Below are 15,537 nucleotides of genomic sequence, written 5' to 3' on the forward strand. Positions count from 1 at the left end.
CCCCTTTCGGGGGGAGCCCCGGGCGGCTAACGGTTACCCGCCCTCGGATTTTGGGCCCCCCCCTCCCCCCCCCTGGACCCCCTTCCTGCCCCCGTTTCCCCGGGGGAGAAAAGGTTTGAAAGGGGAGGGCCCGGAGGGTTTTGGGCCACCCCCGGGGGGGGCCCCACCCCTGGGGGGGATTAGCTTCCCGGAGCCAGGGCCCTGGGAATTCTGGAAGGGTTTCGAAACCCCCCGACAGGCTTTTTTTCCCCCGGTTCCCCCCTTGCCGCGACCCTCCACGAAACCCCGTGGGCCAGGTGCCAGCGCTGGCTCCGCCTCTCCCTGGAAAAGCGCCCGCCTTCCTCTCTTTCCGGGCCCTGGGACCGTCAGCCACTCCCTCCGCTCCATCCCGAGTAACAAGTCAGCTCGGAGCCAAATCCGTCTTTTCCTCCACCTGGCCCCCGCCTTCCCTTGGGAACGCTTCACTTTCCTGGTCTGCAAAATCGTTCAGCGGACTTTGGCAGCAGAGTGACTCCTTGGTTGTTGGTGGTTGTGATTTTTTAAAAAAATTAAATCTGTATTGTTCAGATTATTACAGTTGTTCCTCTCTCCCCCCCCCGCCCCCCCATAGCTGCCCTGGTGGTTGTGATTTGAGGGGAGCAGCTGGGACTGTTAAAACGGGCATTATACCTAAATGGTTTAAGACTCTCTTGTGCCTTTGGTCCCCTAGAAATGTGTTAGAATGTTTAAATCTTAAAATGAAAATTTAATTTAAAACTAAGACCTAAAGTAAAAATGTATTCTCCTTCTCCCTCCGTTTGGGCACCTTGATAAAGAAATCAGGTGGCCCTAGCTGGATAGAGCATCTACGTGCTGACCGAAGAGTCCTGGGTTTGGGTTCGATTCCTGTCAAGGGCACACGTACCTTGGTTGCAGACTCCCCCAGGTCTGGGCCTTGGTCAGGGCTCATGCAGGAGTCAACCAATCGATGTGTTTCTCTCACATCGATGTTTCTCTGTCTTTCCCTCTCTCTTCCACTCTCCCTAACAATCAATGGGAAAATATCCTCAGGTGAAGATTAAAAAAAAAAATCAGGTGAAGGAAAGAGGGTGGGGAATCAGATCCCCATTATTCAAGCCCTGATTATACATAGTGCTAGTAACATGGGAATGGGGCCTGGGAGAATTTATTGATCACTTTTTTACATGGAAGTCATCTAGTGAAATACTGCCCAGAGAATTCCCTTTGAGGAGATGTAAACATTTCTTTGTATTGCAGTGTGTTTTGACACCTGGGCTTGCTGTGGTTGCAGTGTCTGCCTCTTTCATTTGATTTGAAGGGCATTGTCTCTGTTTCACTGTCATTGTGCCCCCAAATTCTGATATTGATGTTTATTCCTTTTTGTTTAAAGTCTTAATAGAGGCCTCCTTCTGCATCACAGTTACCAAGGGCAAGTTGACATCATAATATGTGATTGAAGAAGAGCCTGCTCTGGGATTCAAGAACCATAACTAACTTCTGAAGGCTTGTGTTCAGTGTGGGTTCTGGGCCCAGTTCTGCTGTTAACTGGCTAATGATATGTGATCTTGGTGTTCAGTATATTTCATCTCTTGGAACTTTGTTTTTCTTTTTTTCTTCTTCTTTTTTTGTTGTGTTAATCCTCACCCAAGGATATTTTTCCATTGATTTTTAGAGAGTGGAAGGAAGGGAGAAGAAAGAAACATTGATGTGAGTGAGACATACCAACTGGTTGGGGCCGAACATCCCCAGTTGGTGCCGGCCTTCCGCACCCCCCTGGTTGGGGCTGGGGATTGAACCTGCAACCAGGTACATGCCCTTGATCGGGAATCGAGCCCGTGACCCTTCTGTGCACGGGTCAGTGCTCTAACTACTGAGCAATACCGGCCAGGCCAGACCCTTGTCTTTCTTATTTCAGAGAAGCTGGGACTAATCACCTCCACCCATTTAGCCAATGACTCCTAAAGTGAGGGGTAAATCTTGGCCCTCCTATTCCTTGACCTACCAGTAGTAGTATTAACTAAATTGATCACTGTCTCCTTAAAATTCTTTCTTCTTGAAGTCTCGTGAAGTTTTCCTCCTTCTTTCCTGCCCCTTCCTTCTCAGTCTCCTTGACTAGTTCCTATTCTTCTTAAAAGCTAAAGTTTGGAGTGTCCCAGGCAGAGGTGCTCTTCTCTATAATATTTAACATCAGTACCTAGGAAGACTCTACATTTATGCCTCCAACATGGACTTTTCCTGCTCTAAAATCCATGTTAGGGTATCCAGCTGCCTTCTTGATGCACTTGGATTTTACCACTCGTGCCTGTTTGAATTTTGCACTGTTGTTAAACATCTTGGCATAAAGTCCCAAAGTGAGATATTTCTTCCTTCTCTGAAGTCACCGATGAAAGATTCTGTTCCGTGTGCTGTCTGTAGAATGGCTTAGCTGGAGATTGACGGACATTTCGGATGGTACTACTTATCCCAACATAGTTGCTTGTGACCTTCCTGAGCTCAAGTGTGGTGGAGAAATACTAGTAACATAGCATTAACTATAGAGCCACTTATCTTTCAATAATCCTCCTATTTTAATGTTTTTTTGTATGTACATCATGTCTAAGTTTACTCTTTTATGATGGTAAGAGCCACCAACTGTCTTCTATGGTACTAGAGGCCCAGTGCATGATATCGTGCACCCGTGGGGTCCCTCGGCCTGGCCTGTGGGGATCAGGCCAAAACTGGCTCTCCAACATCCCCCGAAGGGCCCTGACTTGCGAGAGGGTGCAGGCCAGGCTGAGGGACCCCACCAGTGCACGAATCCGTGCACCAGGCCTCTAGTATGCATATGAGATCTTTGGTTAATTTCTTCCTACCCTTTCCCTTACCCCCTTCCCTCTGAGATTCATCAGTCTGTTCCATGTTTCCACGTCTGTGGTTTCTGCTCCTGCGTTGAGCGTCATAGCTACTGGTTGGACGGTCGCTGAGGCTTTTATATATAGAGATCGTAGTTGCATTATACTGGGAAAAATATGTAAATGACTATCTCAATAATTAATAAATACTTCCAACTCTGTATTTACTTTATGGAGTCATGTAAGACTTGGCTTTGTCAAGTCCCTAACCTAGTGGGAAATGTTTCTACTTGTGAGAAACCTTTGCATAGAATCTTTTCAGTAGGTTTTAGAAATTTCACCATGCCAGAATAAAGAATTCTATGGCACTTAACAAGATTTGAGGCTTAAGTAATCCTTGGGTATGCCATGATAGTTTATGAAAAATGAGAGATATGATGAGAGAGATGAAGAAACCTTCAAGAAGAGCTGATTTGAAATGTACTCTTATGTAAACAACCAACTTTTGCTAAGTACCATCAGGTACAAAGCTAGACAGGGACACCAGATTAAGACAAAGCTCCTACCCTTAAACACACACTATTTAGGAGGACAGCATATCTTATGATAGCATTTTTCTTTAGACTTTTATGTCTCTTGTGTTTTACTTTGAGAATTGCCTTTGAGATTTTTAATAACACAACCGGTTATTTTAGAATAATGGAAGGAGGAAACTAGAAGCTTGGTAAGAGCAGATATTAGATATTCCCTTTGACCTTGCCTATTTCTGTCATACCAAAAGCTGTGAGGGGCATAATTGATTTTTGCCTGAATTGATTATGAGCTTGAATAGCAAAGAAGATTTACACCTGATACATTGGAAAATTTGTCATTTCTTTTTACAAAGAGATCTTTGCCATTAGATGGAAATAAATTCTGGAGAGCACTGGAAATGGGGAAATCTGCTACCATAGCTACAGATATTTTTCTGTTACCCTATAATAATTTACTTTTCTTTAATCAGCATGATGAAGTGTGTGGATTATCACCCCAATATGGCAGTGCTTGGATGTAAAGTACAGTGACCAAAATCTCATTAAACTAGGAAGGGTTCCCAGGGACATGCCCACAAAACGCATATGCATATATGTGCAACTTCTGATTTTGGATAACGTAAAGAAAATGCGATTTCATTCATACTTTTTAAAAATGTTGATTAAATTATTGTTAAATTTAAATTTTAGAAAGTAAACTACACTTTGTGCTTTACTTCTAGTTCCTCAGCTACTATATGGAGAGAAGCTGGATTATTTGGTTTTTGATTATCTCTCGGAGATAACTATGTGCCTCCTAACTGCTGCCAAAGTAAAATCATCTGTAAGTTAAGTATTGTAATCATTTACTTATTATTGTTATCTTTTAATCTTTATTGTTGAAAGTATTACATAAGTTCCCTTCTCCCCCCAACTCCCCAGCTCCTTCTAGCCCACCACTGCCCCAGGCCTTCACCACACTATTGTCTGTGTCCATGGGTTATGCATATATGCATACAAGTTCTTTGTTTGATCTCTTCCCACCCCACTATTGTAATCATTTTAATTACCATGAAATGATACCTTAAAGGATAATTACATAAGAAAATGTTTTCATAGATGACTTATAAAACTTTAAAATGTTAGGTCTCATTATTAGAAAAAATATAAGTTGTTTGGTTATTTACTGTCACTGAAGTCAGATTATCTTAAGGAACTACAGCTAACTGTGGAAGAGCTTTGCTCACAAAGATGGATAATGTAGCCTTATTTATAACATGCACAGAAAATGAAAGACCTAAATGGCCAACAATAAGGACATGGTTAAGTAAATGATGAGAGATCCAGACAATGAAATCTTATGTAGCCACTAAAATTATACTTATGAAAAAGGCTTTTTTAACATGAAAAATTGCTTATGCTGTCATATATAATATGTGATCAATGTCTTAGTCCTAACTCTGAAATATTTTTGTTATATCCAATAAATTAATTATTTTTATTTTAATACAAAAGGCCAAGAAATTGGCCCCAGGCATGGAATATCCCAGCAGAAATTCCATTTAGACCAGAGGACCATTTGAATCATATAGCTTGTTAGAGTTAATTTAAAAGTGAATCCCTAGTAATGTAACTAATTATCTAGTTTGTGCTTTAAACTACTCTTACTCCACTCCACTCTATTGGTTTCCTACATCTGTTTCTATAATCTACCAAATAAATGTAAAAGCATTACCTTCTCTTGACAATGTAGGGGTATGCTGAGGACATGTATAGTGTTGGGAATTTTAGTTTTTAATAAAACTTTGGAGTTAAAACTTCTATAGATCACAAAAGAAAAGTGATTAATTTGTTTGGTTATTCTTATTTCATCTCTTTGGTAGTAATGCAGGTTAAGTTTATTTTTATATCATGTAGATATTTCCATTGATTTATTATAAGCTCAAATTCATAAGGGGTTAGTGATATTCAGACAACATAAATATTACAATTACTTAAAATTTAACTTAAAAGTAGCCTTGAAAATAATTAAAGGATTGATTAGTCTGTTGCCTTTGAATTGCACAAATGCATTTCATAGCGGATAACATATTTATTTTTATATTTTAGGATTTGGGCTATGTTCCTGATTTTGTACAGACTGCCATGGCTCCATATATAAAGGACATTCATAAAAAAGGTAATTTGAAAAACATTTAAATCATCTTAATTTTCTGTATTTAATGGCATGTCAGGTTTTAAGAAAGAGAGGATATATATTTATATATTATGTAATATATATTACTAGAGACCCAGTGCACAAAAATTTGTGCACTGGTGGGGGGGGTCCCTCAGCCCAGCCTGTGCCCTCTCGCAGTCTGGGACCCCTCAGAGGATGACCACCTGCTGGCTTAGGCCTGCTCCCCAGGGGATTGGGCCTAAGCTGGCAATCAGACATCCCTCTGACAGCCCGGCAGCCCTCGGGGGATGTCCACTTGCCAGCGGGGAGCAGACCTAAGCTGCAGTTTGGACACCCTTAGCGCTGCTGAGGAGGCAGGAGAGGCTCCCACCACCACTGCTGTACTGGCAGCCATCAGCCTGGCTTGTGGCTGAGCAGAGCTCTCCCATGTGGGAGCTCACTGACCACCAGAGGGCAGCTCCTGCATTGAGCGTTTGCCCCCCGGTGGTCAGTGTGTGTCATAGTGACCAGTCATTCCCAGTCTTCTGCTGTTAGGGTCAGTTTGCATATTACCCTTTTACTATATAGGATAGAGGCCTGGTGCTCGGGTGGGGGCCGGCTGGTTTGCCCTGAATGGTGTCCCGGATCAGGGTGGGGGTCCCGCTTGGGTGCCTGGCCAGCCTGGATGAGGGGATGATGGCTGTTTGCAGCTGGTCACACCCCCTTCAGGGTGGGGGTCCCCACTGGAGTGCCTGGCCATCCTGGATGAGGGGATGATGGCTGTTTTCAGGCTGGCCACACCCCCTTCAAGGTGGGGGTCCCCACTGGGGTGCCTGGCCAGTCTGGGTAAGGGGCTGAGGGCCGTTTTCAGGCTGGCCGGCAACTGAAGCTCCCAGCCTCTCCTTTTTTTCTTTTGGGATTTATTTACCTTCTATAATTGAAACTTTGTTGCCGTCCTGCTCACTCCAGTTCTGAGGCCGCGGCTGGCTGAAAGCAGGTATCTGGAGTTTGTTTAGCTTCTATAATTGAAACTTTGTTGCTTTTGGAGCTGTTGCTTTCAGAGCTCAGAGCTGGGCCATGGCAGGTGGGGAACTTGGCTTCCTCCTTCACTGGAGCAAGCAAGCCTCCTGTTCGCTTCAGCTGCGTGGCTGCTGGCCACCATCTTGGTTGGCAGTTAATTTGCATATCTTGCTGATTAGCCAATGGGAAGTGTAGCGGAGGTATGGTTAATTACCCTTTTGTCTTTTATTAGATAGGATATTTATATGTATTTATGTAATAAAGCTAAATATATTTAAATACTATATATTATATAGATAAATATATATTTACATATACAATGTAGTCATTAAAAATAAATAATTAACTCAATGAACATTTAAAAAGGCCTTATGAGCCACTTTGATGTGGTTCTGAAGAAAGAAGGCAGTTGTTATTAGGTGAGAGAATGTTTAAAAATATAGCCAGTGCCGAAACCGGTTTGGCTCAGTGGATAAAGCGTCGGCCTGCGGACTGAAAGGTCCCAGGTTCGATTCCGGTCAAGGGCATGTACCTGGGTTGCGGGCACATCCCAGTGGGAGATGTGCAGGAGGCAGCTGATCGATGTTTCTCTCCCATCGATGTTTCTAACTATCTATCTCTCTCCCTTCCTCTCTGTTGTTATTAGGTGAGAGAATGTTTAAAAATATAGCCAGTGTTAACACACCAACATATTTGGGTTGATTTCCAGTCGGAGAGTTATAATTATACTGATTTGCACTCTCTCACCCTGGGTCTCTGTGGCTCAGAGCAAATCTTAGGAAGATGTCTTGGGATCTATAAAAGCCGCTGACTATACTTGAACCAAATCCGAGACTCTGACCTCATTGCCATAGTGCTGTGATTTATTGGGCTAACAAAGAAATTCTTTTGCAGTTGGGTCCTGAGGTAACTTCCAGTGACATTACTGAGTATCTCTTCAGTACTGCAAATGTATCTCTGCTTAAGAAGAATAAATCCCTTACAATATGTTGTTGTTTAAGATCTTTAAGATGAAGAGTTGTTGTGTGTGTTTTTTGAATCCTCACTGAAGGATATTTTTCCACTGATTTTTAGAGAGAGTGGAAGAGAGAGGGAAAGATAGAGAAATATCAATGTGAGAGAAACACATTGATTGGTTGCCTCCTGCATGTGCCTTGACTGGAATCGAACCTGAGACCCTTGGACTGCAATCTGATGCTCTATCCTCTAAGCCAAACCAGCTAGGGCAAGATGAAGAGTTTTTAATAATTGCTAGTCTGATGTGGTTATTGTGTACCATTTAGTTTTATTGTTGGTGAATCTCAGAATATGTTAGGAGGTTCTGTTTTCTAAAATATCATTATTTTCCTCTAGAGGGAGCTATATGTCCTTTTTAAAAAATAAGTTATCCTGAAAGTAAGGCACAAAGAAAGCAAGGTGTCAGACTTAACCAAAACCTTTTATGGACCTTAAGTATTCGTAGTAAATTTGTTATTTGTATATTATCTTTCATTTTAGAATCATAGAATGTCAGTTAACACACAAGGGCCTCTACTTCTGCTCTTGCTATACACTAAATATATAGTTAGACATCACAGTACAAACAAGGTTGAAGATACTGCCACTTGGATGAGAGGGTGGAAATAGAAACAGGTTTGAGGGAGGGAGTTTTAATCAATAAAAGTACTAGTTGAATCCATTATTGGGAAGGATTTCTTAAGGAGGGAGAGGTGGGAATGGATATAAAGAAAAGTAGGGTTGAGCTTTAGGGAACCCTTGAAAGAGGAGGGATGGTGGAGTCAAAGAACGAGATATAAAATGTGAGGAAGGAAGCGGTGAACTGTGGAAGAGACAGGGAAGAACCTGATAGTGCAGTCACCAGAACTCAAAAAGGAGGGAGTTTTAGGAAAGTGTTAGTGGGGTGGAGGGAGGTGGGGAGGAGGATGTAGGTAGATTCAAATGTACCTGAATAGGTTGAAGAGAGTGAAAACAGATAAAAAAATATCGCATTTAGTTAAGAAGGGTATAAATTCTAATAGTTTATACTTAATAATCACTCTTTGGCCAGTTAATAGGAGTGGTTCCGCAAAACATTCAGAGCCCTTTGCAGATTTTGTGTGATGGCCATTTGGCCATTAACCACCCACACAGTCCATATAGAACCTGACACCACAGATGACAGATGGGGAGTGGGACACCCAGGGTTTTCATCCCTAACAAGCTGCACAACCTTGGACGCGTCACTTAGCTCCCCTGCACCTTGGCTTCTTCATCTGTAAACGAGATAGTTGGATTTGGTCAATGTTTCTTAATCTGGTATCCAAGGGTAGGCGTCAGGGAATCTGACATGCCCCTGAAATTATAAGCAAAAGAAGCTTTTTCCCCTAAGGAGAGAATCCATAGTTTTTATCAGAATCCTCAAAGGATAATGAATCTTTAAAAGATGAGAACACCTGGAGTAGGTGACCTCTCAAGTCCTCTCTACCTTAGAATTCTGGAATGTTGACTCTCTCTCTTTAGCCACTTTGTAGTATTCCAAATAGCTGTCAGACATCAAATTAAAGATTAGGGTTTTCAAAATGGAATTGATTGGATCAGTTCCCTCTAGAGCAGTGGTTCTCAACCTTCTGGCCTTTTAAATACAGTTCCTCATGTTGTGACCCAACCATAAAATTATTTTCGTTACTACTTCATAACTGTAATGTTGCTACTGTTATGAATCGTAATGTAAATATCTGATATGCAGGATGGTCTTAGGCGACCCCTGTGAAAGGGTCGTTCGACCGCCAAAGAGGTCGCGACCCACAGGTTGAGAACCGCTGCTCTAGAGGATTATTTAGAAAATCTGGAGAATTTTAAAGATCAGAACTAGTTATTTCTTTAATAGCCCACAGATATTTTTATGAGGACCCAAGAGTTACATCTCCCTTCACATCAGTTACCAGCCATGCATCTGATGAGCGTAAACACCAGAAGTGGCTTCAGCCACTGAAACATTATATAGGGATGCCATTGCCTTTGGTATATTTGCCTCTAAAAGGTAAAAACAAACAAACAAAACAGTGGGCAGAGAAAGCAGTTCTTTGAATGAAAACTGCTGATTGAACTTGCATCGGAGTGATTGCCATGTGTTTCTCTTCTGGCAGGCGTGCGTGTGGTCAGCAATGCTGGGGGTACCAACCCTCTCATGTGTGCTGCTGCCCTGGACAAGATGGCCAGGAAGGCTGGTGTTGATTTGAAAATAGCAGTGGTCACTGGAGATGACATCCTGGGAGAGGTTATTGACATTTATGTGATACACTCCTAAGCAAGAAGCCATCTATCATGTGATGAACAATTAGGATCGTTTACCTTGATCTAATTATTGGATTTGGGTATAACTCTTCAGACTGAGCTCTAGAAATCTCTCTCTAATCTGTGTCACTTTAGTCTAGAAATTCTGGTCTAGATTATCCATTAATGTTTATAAACCACTTATGTGCCTGTTATGAAAGATTTATTGACTCACTGAAGACAATGTTTAGAATAACTTTGGACCCTCCTTTGAACATGGAAGTGTAAGTTGAAATTGTGCTTCTTACAAACATGAAGTTTTTTTTAACACAAGTGATTACTTACCTTTCTAATCTTAACATTATTTGGGTTCCAGCTGATGGATTTTGCTGCAGGTGATACATTCTGTGTCACAACAGGAAAGGAAATGAAATTATAAAGTTTTTTTTTATTAACACTTCAATTTGAAAAGCTAGATGTTTCAAGCTTTTCCTTGGTGCTGTTTTCTTAGGCTGAGCTCGGCTCCCTGTGAAATTCAAAGGCTGTAAAATCCCACTTGTGAAATGCAAGCAATTTCTGTGGGCTCTTGGATACTTGTGCTAGCTGTCAGGAACACACAAAAATCAATGGACTCATTTGTTTGAGAGTAAACAGAACAGATCTGCTAATTAGCTTTATCTTGGTAGAGCCTTTGGCTTGCTCATATAGGCCTGCTAAATGTCCTCTCTGTGCAGGGTTAGATTCCTGATTTGTGAAAACTGCTGTGGAGATAACCTTGCAGAGCTGTCCTATTTCTGTGTAAATAGTATATTTTAAATTCATCTGAATCCTCCTTCTAACTGCTGTGAGTGAATTTGCTGCCATAACTGTCCACTGATTTACTTTATTTTTTGTTTTATTGATTTCAGAGAGGAAGGGAGACAGGAGAGATACTAGTAGAAATATCAATGATGAGAGAGAATCATTGATCGGCTGCCTCCTGCATGTCTCCTACTGGGGATCAAGACCACAACCCAGGCATGTGCCCTTGACTGGAATAGAACCTGGGACCCCTCAGTCCACAGGCTGATGCTCTATACACTGAGCCAAACCAGCTAGGGCCACTGATTTACTTTAAATATGATGTTACATTAGCATGTGGCAGACTTCTGCTTTAATGATCCCAATATGATGACAAATTCTTAAAATCTTATCCAAGAGAATTAAACTGTCGACCTGTTTTCCTCTTATGGTAAGGAATCTAACCCTGGACAGATTTTCATTTGTTTGTAGAGAACTAATATGGAAACAGTAATCCTGTGAAGCAGGTCCCTGCCTTAGGAATATTAGAGTTTGACCTTTCATAGCCAAAACCCTGCCTACTCCTGTTGAAATAGTAACTGAACACAACGAAAATATGTACTTATCATAATAAGTCACACACTTTCACGTGTATGCATATGTTATGTTATATATTACTAAAGGCCTGGTGCACAAAAATTTGTGCACTTGGGCGGAGGGGTGGGGGTCCCTCAGCCCGGCCTATGCCCTCTCACAGTCTGGGATCCCTCGGGGGATGTCCACCTGCTGGCTTAGGCCCACTCCCTGGGGGATCGGGCCTAAGCTGGCAGTCATACATCCCTCTGGCAGCCTGGGACCCCTCAGAGGATGTCCACTTGCCAGCGGGGAGCAGGCCTAAGCTGCAGTCGGACATCCTTAGCGCTGCCGAGGAGGCGGGAGAGGCTCCTGCCACCACCACTGTGCTAGCAGCCATCAGCCTGGCTTGTGACTGAGCAGAGCTCCCCCTGTGGGAGTGTACTGACCACCAGAGGTCAGCTCCTGCATTGAGCGTCTGCCCCCTGGTGGTCAGTGTGTGTTATAGTGACCAGTCATTCCCAGTCGTTCTGCTGTTAGGGCCAATTTGCATATTACCCTTTTATTGTATAGGATAGCTATTTTTTTTGTTTTTTTAAAATATATTTTATTGATTCTTTACAGAGAGGATGGGAGAGGGATAGAGAGTTAGAAACATTGATGAGAGAGAAACACCGACCAGCTGCCTCCTGCACACCCCCTACTGGGGATGTGCCCGCAACCAAGGTACATGCCCTTGACCGGAATTCAACCTGGGACCCTTCAGGCCACAGACCAATGCTCCATCCACTGAGCCAAACCGACCAGGGCTATAGCTATGTTTTGTAATAGATATAAAACACCAAATCCCTGTTGGGGACTTAAGGGTGGAGCAGTCCCAGCTTTAATCTTTGGTGGTGATGTTGCTTTGGCTTTGGTGTCACTCGTGCTGTGACGGACTTCAGGGGAACAGAACGTGTCGTCCACTTTTAGAGCCTCTGGGAGGTGATGACATGTTCTTTTTATGAGTGACCATCTCTATGTAGGTGTAGCTGATGCTGTGGTGCTTCACACAATTTTCAGGTGCTTTGTCCTGTTTTAGCCTGAGCCCTTCTTTTGAGGGGGGAGGTTGTAGAGACCACCCTATACCATGCTCTCTCCCGTGCTTTGGTGCTTAGCCTGGGAAAACATGTCGGCATTAGGAGTCCCTGAATACATCATTTCATGATTAAGGGGAAGATGCATTGATAACTTTTATTCTGAACATTGGCTTGATAGGAAGCATGATTCTTTACTGGAGAGAAATTGCTATAGGACCTTTCAAATTCTGCATATCACTTTGTAAGAACTAGAAGAGATTATATATGTATTTACACCAATCCTGTGGGATCGATACTATCAGTGCCCTGCTTTAAAGATGAAGAAACTCAGAGAAGCACAGGGAAGCTGGTGGTTTGCTAGGGGCCAGAGCCCACACGCTTCACCAACAGGCTTCACTCAGCCTTTCTTGATTGGGTTCTTCGTCTACAAAATAGGGGTTGTGACACCTGCCTGTCAGGGTTGTTTGGAAAACAAAATGAAACACTGTATGAAAAATGCCTGAAATAGAATATACAGAATAACTTTTTTAATATATTAATTTCCTCATCCCAATAATGAAATGTATAGGAGTCTACTTATCTATTACATGTTCTTATTGTTTAGCATATACAGGATGGGGCAAAAGTAGGTTTACAGTTGTGAGTGCACAAAACACAATTTATTCTTCTATTATTTATTAATTATTGTATTATTTTTCATATGAACAACTGTAACTCTACTTTTGTATAATACAACTAAGCTCTCTGTGAATAAAGGTTTAAAATATTTTTGTAAAATATTTATAGAAGGAGGCTCTGCAAGGATCCACTATCACAGATATGGAGAGTGGGAAGAAATTTCCAGACACCATTGAAAGCATGAATGTGTACCTTGGGTAAGGCCTTTTCTCTTATGTCCCTTATTCCTCCCGCCCTCCCTTCCATCCTTTTGAATATAGATGGACACTTGTGGCTTCAAAGGGTTGGCCATTTCAAAAGCCTTTTTCCCAGTGTGCCAGGTAGAGCAGAAACTCTTAGGAATATCCACAGGACTGTCTCAAGAACCACCATAATTTGCAGCTCCCAGGCCAGACAATAGGCCTGAGTAAAGGAGGCAGACATTCTTTGACAACTGTCGCTGCTACAGTGTCCCCTTGACCTATCTAAACCAATAGCAGGACAGAAAGAGGAATTTAACTTTAAGCCTTGGGAGTTAAAAAGTTTATGGCTGCTAATATCACCAGTACATCTGGCAGAAGCAAATGCAAATCCAGATGTTCCCTCAAAAGAGGCTGCTCCACAAATAAAGCCTCACCAAACTTAATAGGAGTTCACAGTCTGAAATTCCAAAAAAATGTAAATGTCCATGGAATTCATAAATTGGAATGTTTTGATGCAGAATGCTATAAGCATGTTAAAAATGTTTAAAGAAATGAAGATGGAATAAAAACCAGAGCAGGAAACAAGCTTTCAAAGAAGGCCTAGATGGATTTGAATAGAAACCAAATGAACTTTATTAATCAAACATATAGTCATTGAAATAAAATTTTAATGGGTGAATTAAACAGCAGATTAGATACAATTAATGGAAGATTAATGAATTGGAAAAATGGATCTGATAAAATTTACTGAGATCAGCACAGGTTAAAGAGATAGAAAATGAAATAGAAGTTTGAGATACGTGGATAGAATTGTAAGGTCTAACATCTTATCTAAGAGTGAGAGAAGAGAATATAAAGAACTAGAGGTCCGGTGCATGAAATTCATGCACTTGGGTAGGGGGGTCCCTCAGCCCGGCCTGCGTCCTCTCGCAGTCCAGGAGCCCTCAGGGGATGTCCTATTGCTGGCTTAGGCCCACTCCCCAGAGAGAGCAGACCTAAGCCAACAGTAGGACATCCTTAGCGCTGCCATGGAGGCGGGAGGGACTCCCACCACTGCCGCTGCACTTACCAGCCGTGAACCTGGCTCAGGGCTTCTGGCTGAGCAGTGCTCCCCCTGTGGGAGTACACTGACCACCAGGGGGCAGCCCCTGCTTGAGCGTCTGCCCCCTGGTGGTCAGTGCATGTCATAGGAACCGGTCATTCCGCTGTTTGGTCGATTTGCATATTAGCCGTTTATTATGTGGGATGTGGGAAAGCAATGTCCAGAGACAATGGCTGGGAATTATTCAGGGTTGATGAGATATATTTATCCACAGAGTCAAGAAGGAGAGTCAACCCCAAGCAGATTAAACAAAAAGACATAATATCATGCAACTGTCTAAAACTGAAAACTAAGATTGTAAGAGCATCCAAAGAGAAAGGCAGTACAATACTTAGACTGATAACACACCTCTCAACAACAAAATTGGATACCAGGAGATTGTGAAATAGTCTCCATGAAGTAAAATAACTGACATTCTAGAAATGTATGCCCAGACAAACCGCATTGTATAAGGGGTGAATGTTGACAGAACACTTGATAAACAACTACACAGGAAATACTGATTTAAAAATAATAATATGAATGGAAGTATCTAGGAGAGTGTTTTTGTCCACATCATTTAATGCCTGGAATTACTTGAAATATATTTGAGTCATTGGACAAAATGATAAGCAGTTGTGTTTTTTGTTGTTATTGTTGTTGTTGTTGTTGTTTAATCAAAAGCTTTGATCTGACCTGGGTGAAAAACAATAACAGGGATGATCTGTTTTCCAAAGAGCAAGACCCATAAGCAGGGCCCTGGACCTCGGTGCCGACATCGTTCTGACGGGGCGCTGCGTGGACAGTGCTCTCGTGCTGGGACCCCTCATTCACGAGGTAAGTTGATGGGGAGAACACACTTGTCACCTTGAGCTTATCATCTTTGTTTTGCTTACTAACACACATGTAATTTTCTTTGGCCATTACAAAGTGTGTTCAGGTGCCAATTTGTTAAGTTCTAAATATTAAAAATAAGCCAAAAGTAAATAAATTGCTTTCCTAATAGAGGTCTAATATGTCTAGTGTACCAAAAGGCACACAGTGAATTTCAAATTTGATTTTATATAATGATATTCATTAAAATATGGTAGAATATTTTATTATTGTTGTTAACTAAGTTATTCAGAGATGACCATGTGAAACTGGTTTATATATATGTGTGTGTGGTTGGTGTAATAACTCCTGCAGCTTTTTATTCAATACCTTGGGATCCTTTAGAATCTTAAGAGTTTGAGAACACTTCTATATGTTTGGGGACTACTTTGCTTATGCTAATTTTTTAATGGTAATTTTTTTCTAAAAATAAGTGTATTAACCCCTTCCTGGTCAAATTCCTAGTTCTTGGTGTGCCTCCATTTAATCCCTTGCAGCGGTTCTCAACCTGTGGGTTG

At 42.0% G+C, this 15,537-nt stretch overlaps 1 protein-coding gene across 3 annotated transcripts in view; it reads left to right on the forward strand.

Annotated features, from left to right (window-relative positions):
- Nucleotides 1-1,687: 1,687 nt before the first annotated feature.
- LOC102432984 overlaps nucleotides 1,688-15,537 on the forward strand; it is an 85,884-nt gene continuing 72,034 nt past the window's right edge. Inside the window, exons 1-6 of one of the 3 annotated variants that reach the window (XM_014456136.2) lie at nucleotides 1,688-1,806; nucleotides 4,087-4,187; nucleotides 5,453-5,522; nucleotides 9,647-9,777; nucleotides 12,992-13,080; nucleotides 14,884-14,983. In XM_014456136.2, the coding sequence (XP_014311622.1) occupies nucleotides 4,152-4,187; nucleotides 5,453-5,522; nucleotides 9,647-9,777; nucleotides 12,992-13,080; nucleotides 14,884-14,983 (426 nt within the window). In that variant the 5' untranslated portion in view covers nucleotides 1,688-1,806; nucleotides 4,087-4,151. Of the gene's footprint in view, nucleotides 1,807-4,086; nucleotides 4,188-5,452; nucleotides 5,523-9,644; nucleotides 9,778-12,991; nucleotides 13,081-14,883; nucleotides 14,984-15,537 lie in introns of those variants that run through there. The other 2 variants (XM_023755237.1, XM_023755242.1) reach the window with 2 other exon arrangements.

Source organism: Myotis lucifugus, unplaced genomic scaffold (assembly GCF_000147115.1).
Source record: "Myotis lucifugus unplaced genomic scaffold, Myoluc2.0 scaffold_1, whole genome shotgun sequence".
NCBI classification, from domain to species: domain Eukaryota; kingdom Metazoa; phylum Chordata; class Mammalia; order Chiroptera; family Vespertilionidae; genus Myotis; species Myotis lucifugus.